Genomic DNA, 16,202 nt, shown 5'->3' with positions numbered 1-16,202 from the left:
CATGTGGTCACCTCCGGGGCAGGCGGGAATCGAACTCATGCGGAAGTGGCTTTAGATTCTCAGTGCTGTGCTTTATCCCGCTGCGCCACCAGGGAGGGCCGGTTTCAACATTTTTAAAGCAAAAATATTATTAGGGAACCTGGCTGCACAATATGTCATTTTTCTTCTAGCCAGTTTCCTTGTGATGCTAAGTGGGGTCTACTATGTTGTGGTTCCATGTTGCAGTAGGGAAAATTATAAAAGTCATGGCCTGGTTAATCAAGAAAGGAGGCAAGTCTTCAAGCCCATGGTGAAGACTCTGCACACCTTTGCCCCTTCACAATGACAAGCAGATGACCAAACTAGACTTCTGAGTCCCTTTTGTGCTTGACCCAACAGGAAGAAGAGGCTGGCACAGCTCTACCGGCAGATCGCTTGCTTCTCCTTGCTCTGGCAGATCTACAACTTAAATTACTTTTTTCACTACAAGTACTTTAGTCACCTGGCTGCTCTGATGCAAGTGAACACTGCCTTGGAAACTCAAGACGATTTCCAGGTAGAGTATTACGCAGCTGTTTTTTAAATTTCCCAATCTCGTTTGGAGAGAACAACCTAGTGAAAGTCAGCCCAGGCTCAAGATCACAAGGATGTAATAAAGCCTTCTTGGCTTGTTTGTTTTGCCCAGGCCAGTACTTCTCAAACATTTTAGTCCCAGAATCACTTTAAATGCTTAATTATTGCAGAGGAACCCAAGTAGTTTTTATTTCTATTAATATCATCAACTATGAACTTAAAAACAGGCATTTAAAAATATTTTAATAAAACTAATAAACCCATTACATAGTAGCATAAGTAACAATTTTTATTGAAAATCTCCAAAGAAAAATCTAGTGAGAAGAATGACAGGGAGAATGACAGGGAGTAAGTTTTGCAAATAGCTTAATGTCTAACTTCATAGAAGATAGCTAGATACTCAGTCTGCTTCTACTTTCTCTCTGTTGCAATATCACATAGCTTATCTCTGGAAAATTCCAGTAGGCACTCATGAAAGAATAAGGTTTAAAAAAGGAAAACATTAAAGGACAATTCTTTTAAAGTAAAATTATGACTAATACTAAAAGAACACATGTTAAAAAGAAGTCATGTCACAGGTTTTATTGAACTCATTGATTAATTAGTCAGTTGATACAACTGGTTCCAAGAATTCAATTGACGAATGGATGTAAAGCTATAATCACTTGTGTTCTGCTGAAATCTATATATTTCTATGAAGAAGAATCATTTTCATTATTGTCAGTTTTCTATAGCATTTAAATTTCTGGGATCAGAAATTTGTGGGCTTAAAAAGGGGTTCAGAGTTCTAAAGTAGCTCAAAGACTATAGAAGGCAGATGTAACCTTGACAAATGACCTAGACAGGATCCCAGCCATTTTTTGTTTTTGAGGTGGAGGGCTTTTTTATAAATCTTTCACTGTTTTCTCTCACACAAATGCAAGCATATCTCAGAGTTATTGCAATTTGGTCCCAAACACGACAATAAATTGAATATGGCAATAAAGTGAGTCCCACTCACTTTCAGTGCATCTGAAAGTTATGTTTACGTTATGCTGTAACCTATTAAGTATGTAATGGCATTATGCCTGACAAAGTCATGTACACACTTTCATTAAACATACTTTGTTGCCAAAAAATCTTAACTATCACCTGTGCCTTTACCGAGACATAAATCTTTTTGCAGGTGAAGAGTTAAAATACTAACATCAAAGAGAAGTGATCACAAGATCACCATAGCATATAGTAAAGAAAAACTTTAAAATAGTACAAGAATTACCAAAATATGACACATTGACATGAAGTGAGCCCATGCTATGAATGTTCAGTTTGTAAAACAAAAACAAAACAAAACATGTATCTGTGGATTGCCCAAAAACAAGATATGCTGTATATATCTGGCTGTTATGAAATTAGCTTTGACCTATTCATGTCCTCCCTGAAGAGGTCTCAGGTACTACATTGGAGAACCAGTAATAAAGTCATAAACTGTGAACTCTTCACATGAGGAAAACTCCAGGAGGCAAGATCATGAGATTATTAAGCTAAATCCAACTCACCTAGTGAAAGTGATATTTAGGAAAGTATTTCCGAGGCATTTCTAGGTATTTCTGAGGCAATAGATTTAATTCTCCAAGAATTAAGGGAAGTGGGCAAGGAGCACTATAAATGTGGGAGGTGTCCAACTTCCTGGCCAGGAGTTTGTCCCTGCATTAGTTCCTTTCAGTAGGCCCAGGCTGGCTCAGCCAGAATACTTCAGTATTTATAAAATCCATCAGGCTGGGCCTCTGCCCATAACCCATCCTCCTCTGCTAATTCTCTGAATCACCAGACCCAGAAGTAATGAGCCGCTTTTGGTTCCCTAAACTTTTAAGTTCAGTTCCTTCTTAGACTCTTTGGCTCGATGTTCCCTCTGCTTGTGGAACACAAAGGACCTCACATTTACTGGGCTCTCATCTTGAAGTCACTCCCTCATTCACTTTCTCACCTTCACTCTATTTTAGTAGCTCTGTTACCACCTAACATTTCTCATTTATTCCTTTGTTAGTGTCCATCTGCGTCCCCTATGATTACCCTGCAAGTCCTGTGAGAGCAGGGACCTTGGCTGTTGGCTTGTTCACCCCTTGAACTCTTAGAACAGTGTCAGGCACACAGTAGGGGCTCGACAAGAAGTTATTGAATGAAATGTTTTTATTTTCCACACTTGGGGCTATCTCCTAAAACATGGGGGAGTTGGGAGGGACGGGCAGGGAGGATTAAATGAAAAAGTCAAAATTGGGAAGTGAATGAAAGACACTGGTTAACAAGATGGTTGTGCCTGAGAGCAGAGCCAAGAGAGTGCTCCCTTGGGTGTTCAAAGCAGTGAAGCCTGCAGTGCACTGTGTTAGAAAGAACCAGAATGATTCTGAGGGAGTAATTTCTAGGACTCTTGTGGTTCATCATGTGACAACATACCAACTGCATAATTTTGTATTTTCCTCATGAAGGGAAATAATTGGACTTAGTGGTCTTAGTCCAAATTCAGGAAGCACTAGGTTTGATTGCACCTTTGGGTGTTTCCTTTCCCAACATTCTATCTCCTTCAGCACCACTTCTGGCTATCCTGTCCTCCTGGTAGGATTAGCTGAAACATGTTCTAAACCAGGAATAAAGGAACTTCCTAAGATCAGCTTTGTGGTTGAGTAAGTCCCCGTGGAATGCCTGACACAGGATGTGTGTGATTTTGTGAGATTTGGAGAATTCCACTGAAAAAGTCCTTCTCTAAGTCCTTCCCCTACCACAACATTCAATACTCCCTCCATTAGGGCTTCAGTGTTTCTACTGTTTGTATCTCTTAAAGCAAATTATATGTATTTTTTAATAATAAACTGCTTTCCAGAAGGAACATTTTTCTTTCCATCCCTCTTTAAGCACTTATAGACTGAAGCAATTTTATTACTTTAAAGAGTTACTTAAAGAGTAACCTGTTTCTCTTAAACCTCCCCATTAAGTTTGGAATTAGTCCTTCCACTTTTAAGACAGCAAACCAAACCAACCTTTTCGGAATTAAATAATAAAATTAACACATACTTGTTGGAACAAATTAAACATCCCAGAAATGCATAATGTAAAGAGTGAAGTCCCTCTTTTCCTTCAAGCCTCTGCATTCCCGCCTAAAGGGCAACTCCTATTTATTCTTGGGAGTGGTTACTTGAGGTTTTTTGCTATGTAATCATATATCCACACATATAAGCAATTGTTCCTCTTTTCCACAAAATTTAAATTTTAAGGACGGTGGGCAAGAGGAACCAATAAACTTGTCCCGAGCAGCCCGGTAAGTAGGTAGCAGAATCCCAGTTCAATTTCACTACTTAAGCCTGTGGGTCTGCCGAATCACAGCTCTGTTCCCAAGCTGATAAACACATGATGACTTGGAACACTGAGCGATGTCCCTGCCTTTCTGCTTTGGGTTCCATCTCTATCTTGCCCCTTCTCTCCTCCGTGTTTGTCACTGCAGATCATTAAGGCCTACCTGGACTACTCACTGTACCACCAGCTGGCCGGCTACCAGGGCGTGTGGTTCAAATATGAAGTCATGGCCATGGAACAGATCTTCAGCCTGCCCCTGAAAGGCGAGGGCATCGAAATTGTGTCATATGTGGCTGATACACTGAGCTACATCAAGCTCATAATGGGTCACCTGGACTTGGCCATTGATTTAGGTATGGGCTGATGGGGCAAGAAGGGTCCGGCAAGCAGAAATAATAACTAGAGATACATTGGAAGTGTTTTCTTCCCAGGCTCTCGAGCCCACAAGATGTGGACACTACTCCGGAATCCCAACAAACACCATCATGTCCTCTGTTGGCTTAGTAGATCTATCTTCTTAAAAAGCAGGTATGTATCTTAAAGAATTTCCCAAAATATTAGGAAGTGGATGTCATATTGAGTGTTTCAGCTGTAGGGTGGAGAAAAGGGTTGGAGCTTCCAACGAGATGATGGGACTGATCACATCATTGTTGGGTTCCACTGCTCTCTGCACAGACCTGTTTCACAAGCATCGTCTCTAAGCTGCCATCCTCACTGTAGGAATCAGGTCTCCAGCAGTGTCAGGTGTGAGGAAAGGGAAATGTTTCCTAGCAGAAGCAAATGAGAATAGAGGGAGGGAACAACTGGGCCCGACTCTGCTCCCTGATACTGTCTTTGAAAGACAATTTTAACAGAGCCAGTATGAGACTTAAGAATGGGTTCAAAATCTGTTTAAGGCCCCCATTTAGTCCTGAATTACTGGACAGGACTGAGAGTAAATCAGGATTTAACTTCATCCTCTCCTTCTGACCACCCCTTAATCTCATTACCTTCCTATTCCATAGACCCAAGCAATTGATCCAGGTTCTGGGGTGGCTGTGGGATCTCTCTGTAGAAGAAGAGCACATCTACAGCAAGGCATTTTTCTATTTTGTCTGCCTGGACATCATGCTTTATTCTGGTAAACATGACTCTGGAATTTACTATAAATTGGGCGTGGGGTAATTGTGTTGGTATGGTGTGTTAGTTGTCAAGGCCAAAGCTTTGAGACCACTGTATTTTGGATTGGAAAAGAGGACAACATCAGAACAGGGGAAAGCATGAACCAAGGAACCATCTGGAAGGTGCAAAAATGTTAAGGTACCAACAAAGAGAAGAATCTAAGAGAACCGTTGGACTTAAACGTCCAGTTAAAGTACTAGTAATACTTCATAGCACTGGTAATAGTAGCTGACAGTGTCTTACATTATGTCTTTAAATAGGGAATTTAATTTTTAGTGGGATACACCTAGACACTATATGCTTTAGAGTAAAGGATTAGATTACTTACCGTGAAAATTACAGGCGCTGGTAGCAGTTCACACTTTGGAAAACAAGTTCTTACTTGAAAACCTTCAGGTTACATATACAGCCCTTGGTGTATATGTTAAATCAGAGGGCCAACCTGGGCATTCTCTTCCCCAAGTCTGACCTGGAAAAGTGATGTCCAAAAAGAAGATGGGGGGAACGGATGAAGGCCTGGTTGCACGAAGGCCCACGGGCTGGATTTGAGCAGTGAGAGCTGATTTAGCCCTTTCTCTGCCTGGTGAATGCTGTGGCAGTGTAGCATACACGCACAAGTTTTCCCAGAGGCTGGAACTCAGCAAACACGGGCAGTGAAGTCACATGATTGTTGCAATCAGAGACTAAGGCTTTTCCCCTGTGGGGAAGGAGAGGCATTCTCTTGAAGCTACTAGGCCCAAGAGATGTTGACCCCAGCAAAGATTTCCTGTCCTTTTCTTTCTTAGGTTTTATTTATAGGACATTTGAAGAGTGTTTGGAATTTATACACCAAAATGAAGACAATAGAATCCTCAAGTTCCACAGTGGAATCCTCCTGGGGCTTTATTCGTGTCTAGCTATCTGGTAACAATGTGTTTGTTGCATATTCAGCATTTGAAAATGCTGAATCCTGAAAATGAGTTCTATGAGATTTTTTTAAAAAGGAAGAAAAATATCACTTATAAATCACTTTTAAACTTATTTATAACTTATAAACAGGTTGCAATTCTGAGTAGAGTTACACTGAGGGACACTTTGGGATTACCTGTTTTTTCCCCTCAACCAAGGCCAGAAAAGTGTTATCACCTCAATGCTCTTCAGTGCAAGCAGCACTGATTTTGCACATGTCATGTGGAGTATGCAGATGGTTGAGAAAAGAGTACTTACTTTGGAGGGGTGTGTGTTTTGAGGGATACTCAGCATCATTTGCCCACCTACCCAAGATCTCATCACCTGGAAAACCATTGTGGAGAGAGCTGATGTTGGAGATGATATCTCCATCTTCGGGCGAGTGGGCTTCCTGATAGTGCATCCCAGGCTTCCACTTGCCCCTCAGGAGAAGGTCCCGTTCTGGAGAGCTGCATTTTCCCCAGCAAACTGGCCTCTCTGAGCCACCTGGCAGACAGAAGGGCAGTAGAGTATTTGGGTGGGCCTCTACGGTGGAGGATGGCAGGTGTTTGTGCCAGCTCTGCCTAATTCCCTCCAAAGCCACCAGCCAAGGAACCCACCCGTTAGGATTAGAGCGGCGCACGCATCAGGGAAGAGATGTGGCATGCGAGCACCCTTTGTGTTAGGAAGCTCACGAAGGGAAGAAGTCCTTCCTCTGAACCCCAGCAACTAGTTGGTCACTCTGTGACTTAATTCCCCTTAGCCTCTTCAATTCGTGGCTAAGTAAATTGTAGCTCTGTCTTTCCCTTCAAGGAAGTAAATCAACAGTGAGGTTCCAGAGGTTAATTAAATTACTTTCACAGTTGTCCCCAAGACTGAAAGCCATTCTCTATACTATTTCCCATCTCAAGTCATCTATGAAGCCATGTTGTCTGATTTTTAGAGATTCTGAGATGAGGTAAAGTGCCATTAGGAAGACATTCCCACATCAAGTACACACAAACCAGAACAATCCAAATTTGAACAGAAATCTCCGCCTCTTACATAATTCTCTGAGAGAAATGAAAAACCAAAAATCATTTAACCTGCTAGCTAAAGTCCAAGGAAATTAAAATTTACAATAAAAACACTTGTTCCTGGGAATTAAAATTCAAGTACTCTAAACTTTAAAAGTCTTTCTAACTTCTTACTATTTCACGTGGAGCAGTTTTTAACAACTGTGTCCTGGGCCAGTGCTTCTCACACTTCAGTGGGTGTCAGAATTGCCTAGAAAACTTGCCAATAGAGATTCCAGGGGATATCTGCATTGGCCCAGGGAGCTTGCATTCTTTTTTCCACCTTTTTTTTATTTATGTATACAAGAACTGGGGTATAGGCCACAGGTGTTGGGGTTGGGGGTGAGAGGATTCACCAGAGATAGATTGGGGAGCAGAGCAGGGGGATCTACTGAAATGCACTGCTGAGGGGAGCAACAGGAGTGACAGGAGAGGTCTGCTGGGCCACATGGGTCACCTCCCTGGCTGGGGATCGAATTCATGCCACAGTGACTGGTGATAGCTTGATAGCCTGCACCACCAGGGAGGGCCCCAGAGTTTGCTTTTCTAAGGAGCACCCAGGTGGTGCTAATGATGTGAGTTTGCAACCCATTCTCTAAATAGTACAGTGCCCTTGATCATCAGGACAAGTTCTGAGAAATTCATGGGGCACTTTGGTCTTTGTGTGAATGTCACAGAGTGATGACACAAACCTAGATGGTCTGCTCTACCAATGACACACTGCTCCCCAGTTGCAGACTTCACCAGGAGGCATATGGAATAGCCTGCCAGGGCCACTGTCCTATATGTGGTCTGTCCTTGACCAGAATGTCATTATGGGACACATACTGGCCTAGGCCATCTTGCTCTGGAATGGAGCACTTTGAAGAAATGTGTAGCTTCACGTTTGATTTGCTCCACTTTTTAAAATATTCCAAAGTGTTAAATAAATGATGGTTAATATTACCCCAATGGTTCTAAGGATTCTATTTCTTTCAAATCATCAAAAAAGTACTTGCTTTTCTTGTTCCATATTGTCTATACTCCACCTTTATCCAAGGAGTATGTCCCAAGACCCCTAAAACCTTGGATAACACCACCAAACCATATAAGTACTATGTTTTTCCAATGTGTGTGTGTGTGTGTGTGTGTGTGTGTGTGTATAAAGTTTAATTTATAAATTAGGCACAATAACAATGGTCATTGTAACAATAATAACCATTGATAAAATAAAATAATTATAATAATATGCTGTAGTAAAGTCAAATGAATGTGAACTCTGCTCCCTCCCCCCAATATTATACCGCGTGTCATATTTACAGACCATAAGGCACTGAAACCATGAATCAAAGGGTACTGCCATAATTTCTCCAGGTAGGCAGGCAGCCCTCTTCCAGAAGCCCAGGTACCCCTCTAGAGAGACCCATTTCAGAAGATCAGCCAATCCCAAAAATGATACTGAATTTTCTATTGTGGTGGTGCAGGTATGCCCGACTTGAGGAATGGGACAACTTCCACATATTTTCTAACAGAGCTAAAATTCTAGTGCCAAGAAGAACTCCAACGGCGCTTTACAGTGAAGGGATCAGTAGGTACATGGAGGCACAGGTTCTTTACCTGCAAAAGAAAATTGAAGAACAATCTGTGAATGCTCAGGACAGTGGTGTTGAGCTACTCAAGGTGAGGTCTCATCCTTTCCTTCCAGTGCAAATGCATCCTTAAATGGTTTCTTTCTCCTGTGATAATTGTCTTTTCTGATAACAGAATACACATATTTCTATCATAAGTAATCATGTAATAGCAATCAGTTTTGGGAAACTGACCATAGGTGAATGGAGATAAACAATAGTTAAGCTACAACATACTGCTGGTCACAAAATAATTACCAGATGTCTAAAGAATGAACCAAAATACTTTAATACGAGACAAATGTTTGTCTTCATTTATCACCATTTTGCAAGCTAATTAGTCCAGTTTAGGTCTCTGATGGCTGGAACCTCTTCAGGGTGCTCAGCATCAAGGAGGAGCCCAGCCCTTGACAGCAGGCCCTTCCCACTGCATTGGGCATCACACAGGAGTGCACACACACACACACACACACACCCTGATTGGGACAATTCAAACATGCCTGTGAGCCTCTCGTGCATGTTTTTGGGGTGTGGGAATAAGCTGGAGTTTGTGGAGAAACCCACAAAGAAATGGGGCGAATGTGCAAACACCACAGAGATAGCCAAATTTGTGGATTTTTTGTCAATGTTAAAATGAAATGATGCTGAATGATCTGCTGTATTATAAGGTTTTGAAGGCAGCACCCCCTGCTCCCCAAAGTAGAAGGAAATAAAAATTGCCCCAAACCTTATACTCAAAGATAACCACTTTTGGTGCATGGAGACATCACTTTTTGGGTCCTTTTCTGTGTGTGTGTGTGCTCCATGTGCACATACATGAACGCATCTCCATTTCTAAAGCCTGCTAGTAAATAAAATACACAATGGCTAATCTCCTGCTATGAAAATGCTTTCTATACTACTAAAATATAGCATAGTTATTTTGTCTCATAGATACACTGTGAGATTAAACTGCCAGACTGTGTTCTTGAATAGAACTTTAGGTAATATTTCACTGTTGTTGTGAGACATCCAGGTAGTTAAGTTTTGGAACGCAGAAATTTCATATATTTCATTGATAGGTAATACGTACCAGGTACTATTGCTGGGGTACAAGAGAGCGCAAACTTGCAGCCCAGGGTGGGCAAGCCCCAGGAAGACGTAGGGCTGGCTTCTGGGCTGGCTAGACATTTGTTTGCCTGTTCTCTTAAAAGCTAAGCACTTGCGTATTAATTTTCTATGGCTGTACCCCTCATTACAGTTTAAACAACATCCACTTACTATCTCACAGTTCGGCAGGTCAGAAGTTTATACTCACTTGCTTGGGTTTCCTGTGCAGGTTCTTAACTAAGATCAAAGTGTCAGCTGAGCTTCCTTCTCATGATTTAAGGAAGAACCTGATCCCAAGTTCCTTTCAGATTACGAGCAGAATCAGATGCTGGTGATTTTAAAGCATTAAAACATTTCAAATATTTCAAAGCAAAGCAACTGAGATCACGGAAGTGTAGTAAAACATGATTTTCTGAACAGCGGTATGTGGTTGGCCTTGCTTCACGCCTATGCTGGAGAAAGGCAGATCTTTCCACGGCCCCCACACCACTCTCGTGCCACTGAGCCCCATCAGCTCTTCTGGTCACGTATTCACACCAGCTTATAAATCTCTGCCTCTAAAAACATAAAAAGTTCATTGCGCTCACTGTGTGCTTGGAGTCTGTACTTGTTGGCACAGAATGTGCATTTATATTTCTGATTCACAAACCATCCTACTGGCTCTCACTTGGGACATGGACATGGTTTAGTTATCTAAAAGTAAAGCATTATTTGCATAGAATTTGCTAGACATACTCTCTCAAGAAAATAACTTAGGAGGGATTCCAGACATACTTAATTCCTGTTGTTCAGAAAAAATACTTTTTGAGCACTATATAATTCATTATAACTTCTCTTTTTTCCTTCCCAATGCCATGCACATTACCTAGGACAAGTGAGTGAATTGTCATTATCACTTTTAAATATCGATTGCGTACCAATAAAGATGTATTATACTTTTACATATTTGGACAATGCAATATGTAAAAATGTAGATTAAATGTAGATTAAATTAGCAGGCAATTTTTTAAAAGTACATCTTTATTTAATGAATCATAATGTGCTAAAATTCAGCTATTCTAAAGACAGCACACGTTAAAAATACAACAATAAGTATGAATAAAGCAAGTCTGCACTCAAGGGATTTGTGGTTTATTTAAACTGGAGAAGGGGATTGTTGTAAGAAGCTTGAGGAGGGGTGTGGGAGGGAGACAGGGTAGGAGTAGAAAAAATGCAAGAAAATAAATGAATGCAATTCAATATTTGCATCTCTTACAGTCCACAAAGCAATGCCTTGTACACAGTGGGTGCTTAATTTCTAGAATAAATGATCAATGGACTAAATAGGGATATAACAGTTTAGTCAGGTAAACTCAATGTTTTGATCCCACTTCTGTACTACTGTAGTAAAAGCTACAAGTCAATAAGACATTGCTTTGTAGACCATCATATTAGCAATGACATGAGAAAAGACACACTCACACTTTAAAGGGATCTCTTAAGCTTTCTAAAAGCATGAGGGCTGTACACAAAAGTAGCTTTAACATAGGCATATCATCTGCCTCAGTATTTTCCGCCTGGAATTGTCCTAAGGAAACCATCAGGTAGCAAACAAACATTGATTTATAAAGTTGTTCATTTCAAGTTTATAGTATTAAAAAATACTCAGAGACTGCGTTCTTCAAAAAGAAGATTGGCTAAGTCAAAAATATGTTGATACATTCGGATATTTCCCACTTAAAAAAATCTGATTTTTCCAACTCTTTAAACTTGCAGTATTTGGTAATACAAGAAATGCCCTGCATTCCTGATGGGCAGCTGTTAGCTGGAGTTAACAAGGCATGGCAGTTAAGCTGGGGGCAACTTCTGCAATGTGAAAAGATTCCCTCTGTTTCTAGTGCTCTGTCTTGACTGCTTGTTAATGTCACTTGCCTGGCTCCTGGCATCTTTTGTGAGCAGTAAGGTGAAAGAATCATGTCATCAAGAAGTGTTCATAATGTGATGTTAAGTGAGAGAAGGAAAGTGTTACTCATTGATTAACTCGATACCAATTATGACAGTTGAGACACAGAGAGAGAAAGAGGCAGAGAAATCAAAAATGGAAAACCATGTACCCCAATATTGAAAATATTTTTTTTTCTGGATGTTAGGCTTATGGATGAATATCATTTTTTGTACTTTTCATCCTCCTCACCCCTCCCCCCCAATTTTGAATAATGATTACTTTGTTAATCAGAAGAAAAAATAATTTTTAAGTGGTTGCCTAAAAGTGCTGTCCTGAAACCCGCTCATATCCACCTCATCCTTGGTCGGGGTGGACCACAGAAGCCAGAAGACTGACGTTCCTCATCTGCTCTCCACCATTCTCTACTTGTGCTATAACATTGCTTCTATCCTTGTAATGTCCTCCAGTCATCAGGGGAAGGAAAAAGCCCCTTTCTGATCAAAATATATTGTTTCCTCCTTAGAACTTGGAGAGTCTGGTGACGCAAGCTACCACTGGCCCTGTCTTCTACCCAAGGATCTATCACCTGATGTCCTATGTCTGTATTCTCATGGGAGATGGACAGAACTGCGACCACTTCCTGAACATGGCTTTAGAGCTCTCCGAGACACAAGGGAATACTTTGGAGAAATGCTGGCTGAACATGAGCAAAGTATGTGCCACTGGGCTGCTGGGCTGGGGATGCTCACCCTCTCTTAAGGGCAGTCCCAGAAGCCAAAGACCTGGTCAGCTTGCACCATGCATAGAAGGCCATCTTAGGCCATTCTGGACTCTTACCATAGGGGAGGGAAACGCATCTGTAGTCCACTGGCAAGCACCTTCTCTTCCCCTTTGAATACTCATGAAACCTCCCCTCGTCCAAATCCGTGTTGGCAAGAATTCCACCTCTCTCTCAAGGCCCTCATTGATTTCTACTTTGTGTTACTTTTGTGCACATGTTGTTCTTGTCTCGATAAAGTGAACTCTTAGAAAGCAAAAATCTCGCTTAGTATCCAACACAGTACTTCTATTCAGTGTGGGTTGAATGCGTGAATGAACATAGACTTCTATGTGTTTCTTTAGAGAGTCTTGCATTCGTATCCTAGTTTGGACAGCAAAATTCATTATTTGTCTATGGGTTTAGTACTTTTTTTTCTTTTTAAGATTTTTTTTCTTTTTTAATTTTTTTTATTACAAAAGTTTATTTTTACAACATTTTGTACATTTTTTTTCCATCTCAATTGTGGGTTTAGTACTTTTAAAAGATTTAACCATTGCTTGGCCACACAAGTCGAGGAGCACTGACTAATTCTGGGTTCTCTATCACCCTTTTTAGGAATGGTGGTACTCCAGCTCTGAGCTCACTGAAGACCAATGGTTTCAAACACTCTTGAGTCTCCCATCCTGGGAAAAAATTGTGTCGGGCAAGGTAAACATACAGGAGCTTCAAAAGAACAAATTCCTGATGAAAGTTAATATCCTGGACAATCCTTTCTAACACTTCGTGAACGAGAATGAAGATGTTAGTAAGACTCATTCTCTTGTAATTATTCATTATTAACATTTTTCTGCAGCCAGACACAAAAACCAGAAATCAGGCATGTTGATTTCTTCTCCAGGGGGAGAGTCCAAAAATGTGGGCAGCGTCATGCTGTTCTCCCTCCTCTATTTGCAAAGATTGACTTTGCCTTTCATGTTGTTTTCATTGATCTGTCTATTGCTGCCCACTCGAGATTGTATCAATGGGAAAATGATATCATCAAAATCATAACTAGAAATACTTCTAGTTATCTATTAAACTGAAAATGTACATTTCTAAATATTCAGTTCTTCAATTGTTTCTATGATAGCACAGCATTATTAAAAAATACATCCTGTCCTGGTCTTTAAAAACAAGATTTGAAAAGATACATTTTTTTTGTAGTGATGGATTGCGGTTTCCATGGCCCCTCTAACCACGGCCTCAAACAGCTGTGGACATAAATCTCTGTAAGTGGAAATTTAGTCATTTTGATGTGGGCATCTTCTACAGGCTCAGCATTTATATATTTAAGCAAGTAATAATTTTCAACGTCATTTTCCAGATGTCAGAGTCTTCCCCAGGAACATCATTGCTATGCCTCTCTATCGGCAAACAGGACAATTCTTGCTGGTATTTTGTGCCTAAAAGTGTTCCTGGACCAAATCCAACATGGGCAAGTGTGGGGCCTTCCTCACCCAACAAGCAATTGTCAGCCCTTATGGAGGGCAGTTGTGACACTGTCCACCTGGAGACATCATCGTGTTCCACTGGTTAGGGACTCAGTTTCTTGAGATGGCTCCTCACTCAGAAACCAGTTACAAGTTCAGATTTCCCCCCTTCACTTCTGCTTGTACAAAAACATGTTGCTATAAATCAGAGGTCCCCAGAACCTCCTCCTCAGGTTCTATTAGCACTTGCTAGAGCCATCCACAGACTTTGGGAAACCCACTAGTAACTCCCAGGATTACTGCTTTTATAACAAGCCTTGGGAACTGAATATAATTCAGGTACAGCCAGATAGGTGAGATGCACAGGACAAGGGAGGTGGGAAGGATTTGGAGCTTCTGTGCTTTCTCCAGCCTTGATTCCTCCCCCTTTCCACTTGTTTAGTGGAAAGCTCCCAAAATCCCTTCCTATTTGTTCTGTGGAGGTAATTGATCAGATCACTGAACCTTGGTGATTGAATTCAAATGCCAGTTCCTTTCCCCTCCCTAAAGTTCTGGGGGCAGGCCTGGAAGTTTCCTGGAACTCTGTCTGATGGGGACTTTTCTCTCTAGTATCTCCCTTCCTAACCAGCTTACACAGTTTCCTTCTCTTTAAATAATCTACACCTTGTGTTAGGCTTCAGGTTTTCATGGTGATTGACTCAACTAGTCTCCTAAGAGTCTACCATCTTAGAGTTGCTATTTTTATTGGATAAATGTAGAGTTGGGATATTGACTCATTTCATGATCCCAGGTGACCGGTGGCTCTGTCTGCACCTTCTTAACCTGGTGCCTGCTTCACTGTGGGCATTCTGGGGTCTTTGCCCACTCAGGGCCACTTGTGAGTTTCCAATAGGTACACAGATTCTCTGCAGTTCAACCCCACCAGCCTCACTGTTGGATTTAAGGTTGGATGATAATGCAATTGACTTTGGGATTTCTGAAACCAATATTTTGTCACCCAGAGTACTTAAAAACAAAGTATGTTTCTGCTCCTTTTGTCTCCCTAGAACAAGGCTGTCCACTCCCCAGTCCCGAGCCAAATTCCTCCCCAATCTTCCCTGGCACAGGCAATGGCTCCATCACTCACAGCAGTGTAAGCCAAACTCTAGTCATTCTTGATGCTTCTGTGTCCTTTAATTTACAGCAAATCCTTTTAAGTTTCAGGGTCCATCTAGAACATACCACTTCTCTTCATTTCCACCACTACCACTCTTTACAAAGTCATTGTGATTTCCTCTTCCTGCTTGGTGAACCTCTTCCTGCTTCTACTCTTGCCTCTTCCAACCTGACTTTGTACAGAAGGCAAATCCAAATCAGTCACACTCCCTACTTGAAACACTCTAGCATTAAAAAAACAAAAAAATCCTCCAATGTACCACTGCACTAAATAAAGAGGCTAACCCAAATTTACTCTTGTGGCAAGACCTATGTGATCTAGCCTGCTGTCCCTATACCTTCTACCCACTCTTTTGGCCTCCAAATAAAATTTCATTCTAACTTGCTGGACATTCTAGAAGAAATAAAATGTCTGATTTTTGTTTCTGCCATCTAGTTGGGTGTCCACTGATTCATCTATAAAAAATTAAGCTGGGGGTGGGTTGAGAGATAGGTTAAATGTTCCCTGATGATCACTGTTAGCAGGTAATCTATGGGAAGAAAGCAAAGGAACTCTTTTCCTACGAAGATCTTTTATTACTGCCACTTGGGCTTGACTGGCCCAGGAGATGCAAGTTATCTAAGACTCTGCTTGAGTACAGAGTCTGCCATTTGCTGTTCTCTTCTGGAGAGACCTTCCCTTTATGAATTCCCCCTTTCTGGCAGTGGCTGGAGGGGAAGATGGGGCTAACAGAGGAGAGAGGGGATGGACACATGCGGAGTCGTTGGCCTGTAGAAGAGCCATGTCTGGTACTGGGTTCACAGCAGGCAAAGGCCCAGCATCTGTGCTCCTGTGTAGTCTCTGCCCAAGCACAAGCATCCCTCCCCCCCAGAGGGTGCCCTTGCATTTGTCAGGGATTCCATTTAATAACCAGCCTGCTGGGGCTTGAAGTCCCCAGGGAGAAGCTGGGGACACCCAGAATCCTTCAAGCCTTCTAAAACTTTGAAAGTGTCTTTATTTTATTGGCTTCTGACCAAAACAAAGCAATGACTGGGCAAGACTGAGGGAGGGAGGCAGGGAGAAGGGAAGCCCTTTTTAGAAGGGTAGTGATGTAAATTCCCCAAGGGCTGGCAGAAGAAAGTGAGAACAGAGGAAGAAGTAAGAAAAGGCCAAGCTGCTGCGTATCAATTTTTAGA

At 41.5% G+C, this 16,202-nt stretch overlaps 1 protein-coding gene across 1 annotated transcript in view; it reads left to right on the top strand.

Moving 5' to 3' along the window:
* The window catches only part of ADCY10 (adenylate cyclase 10 (soluble)), a 59,903-nt gene extending 46,438 nt beyond the window's left edge, over positions 1–13,465 (top strand). Inside the window, exons 25-33 of the mRNA XM_012728911.1 lie at positions 379–535; positions 4,028–4,232; positions 4,311–4,411; positions 4,736–4,738; positions 4,891–4,999; positions 5,826–5,943; positions 8,486–8,681; positions 12,166–12,354; positions 13,018–13,465. Coding sequence (XP_012584365.1) covers positions 379–535; positions 4,028–4,232; positions 4,311–4,411; positions 4,736–4,738; positions 4,891–4,999; positions 5,826–5,943; positions 8,486–8,681; positions 12,166–12,354; positions 13,018–13,179 — 1,240 coding nt within the window. The 3' untranslated portion in view covers positions 13,180–13,465. The remainder of the gene's footprint in view (positions 1–378; positions 536–4,027; positions 4,233–4,310; positions 4,412–4,735; positions 4,739–4,890; positions 5,000–5,825; positions 5,944–8,485; positions 8,682–12,165; positions 12,355–13,017) is intronic.
* The last annotated feature ends 2,737 nt before the right edge of the window (positions 13,466–16,202 follow it).

Source organism: Condylura cristata, unplaced genomic scaffold, assembly GCF_000260355.1.
Source record: "Condylura cristata isolate star-nosed mole 26May11 unplaced genomic scaffold, ConCri1.0 scaffold00024, whole genome shotgun sequence".
NCBI lineage: Eukaryota > Metazoa > Chordata > Mammalia > Eulipotyphla > Talpidae > Condylura > Condylura cristata.
The sequence above is the reverse complement of the archived record's forward strand: the minus strand, read 5'-3'. Positions and strand labels throughout refer to the sequence as shown.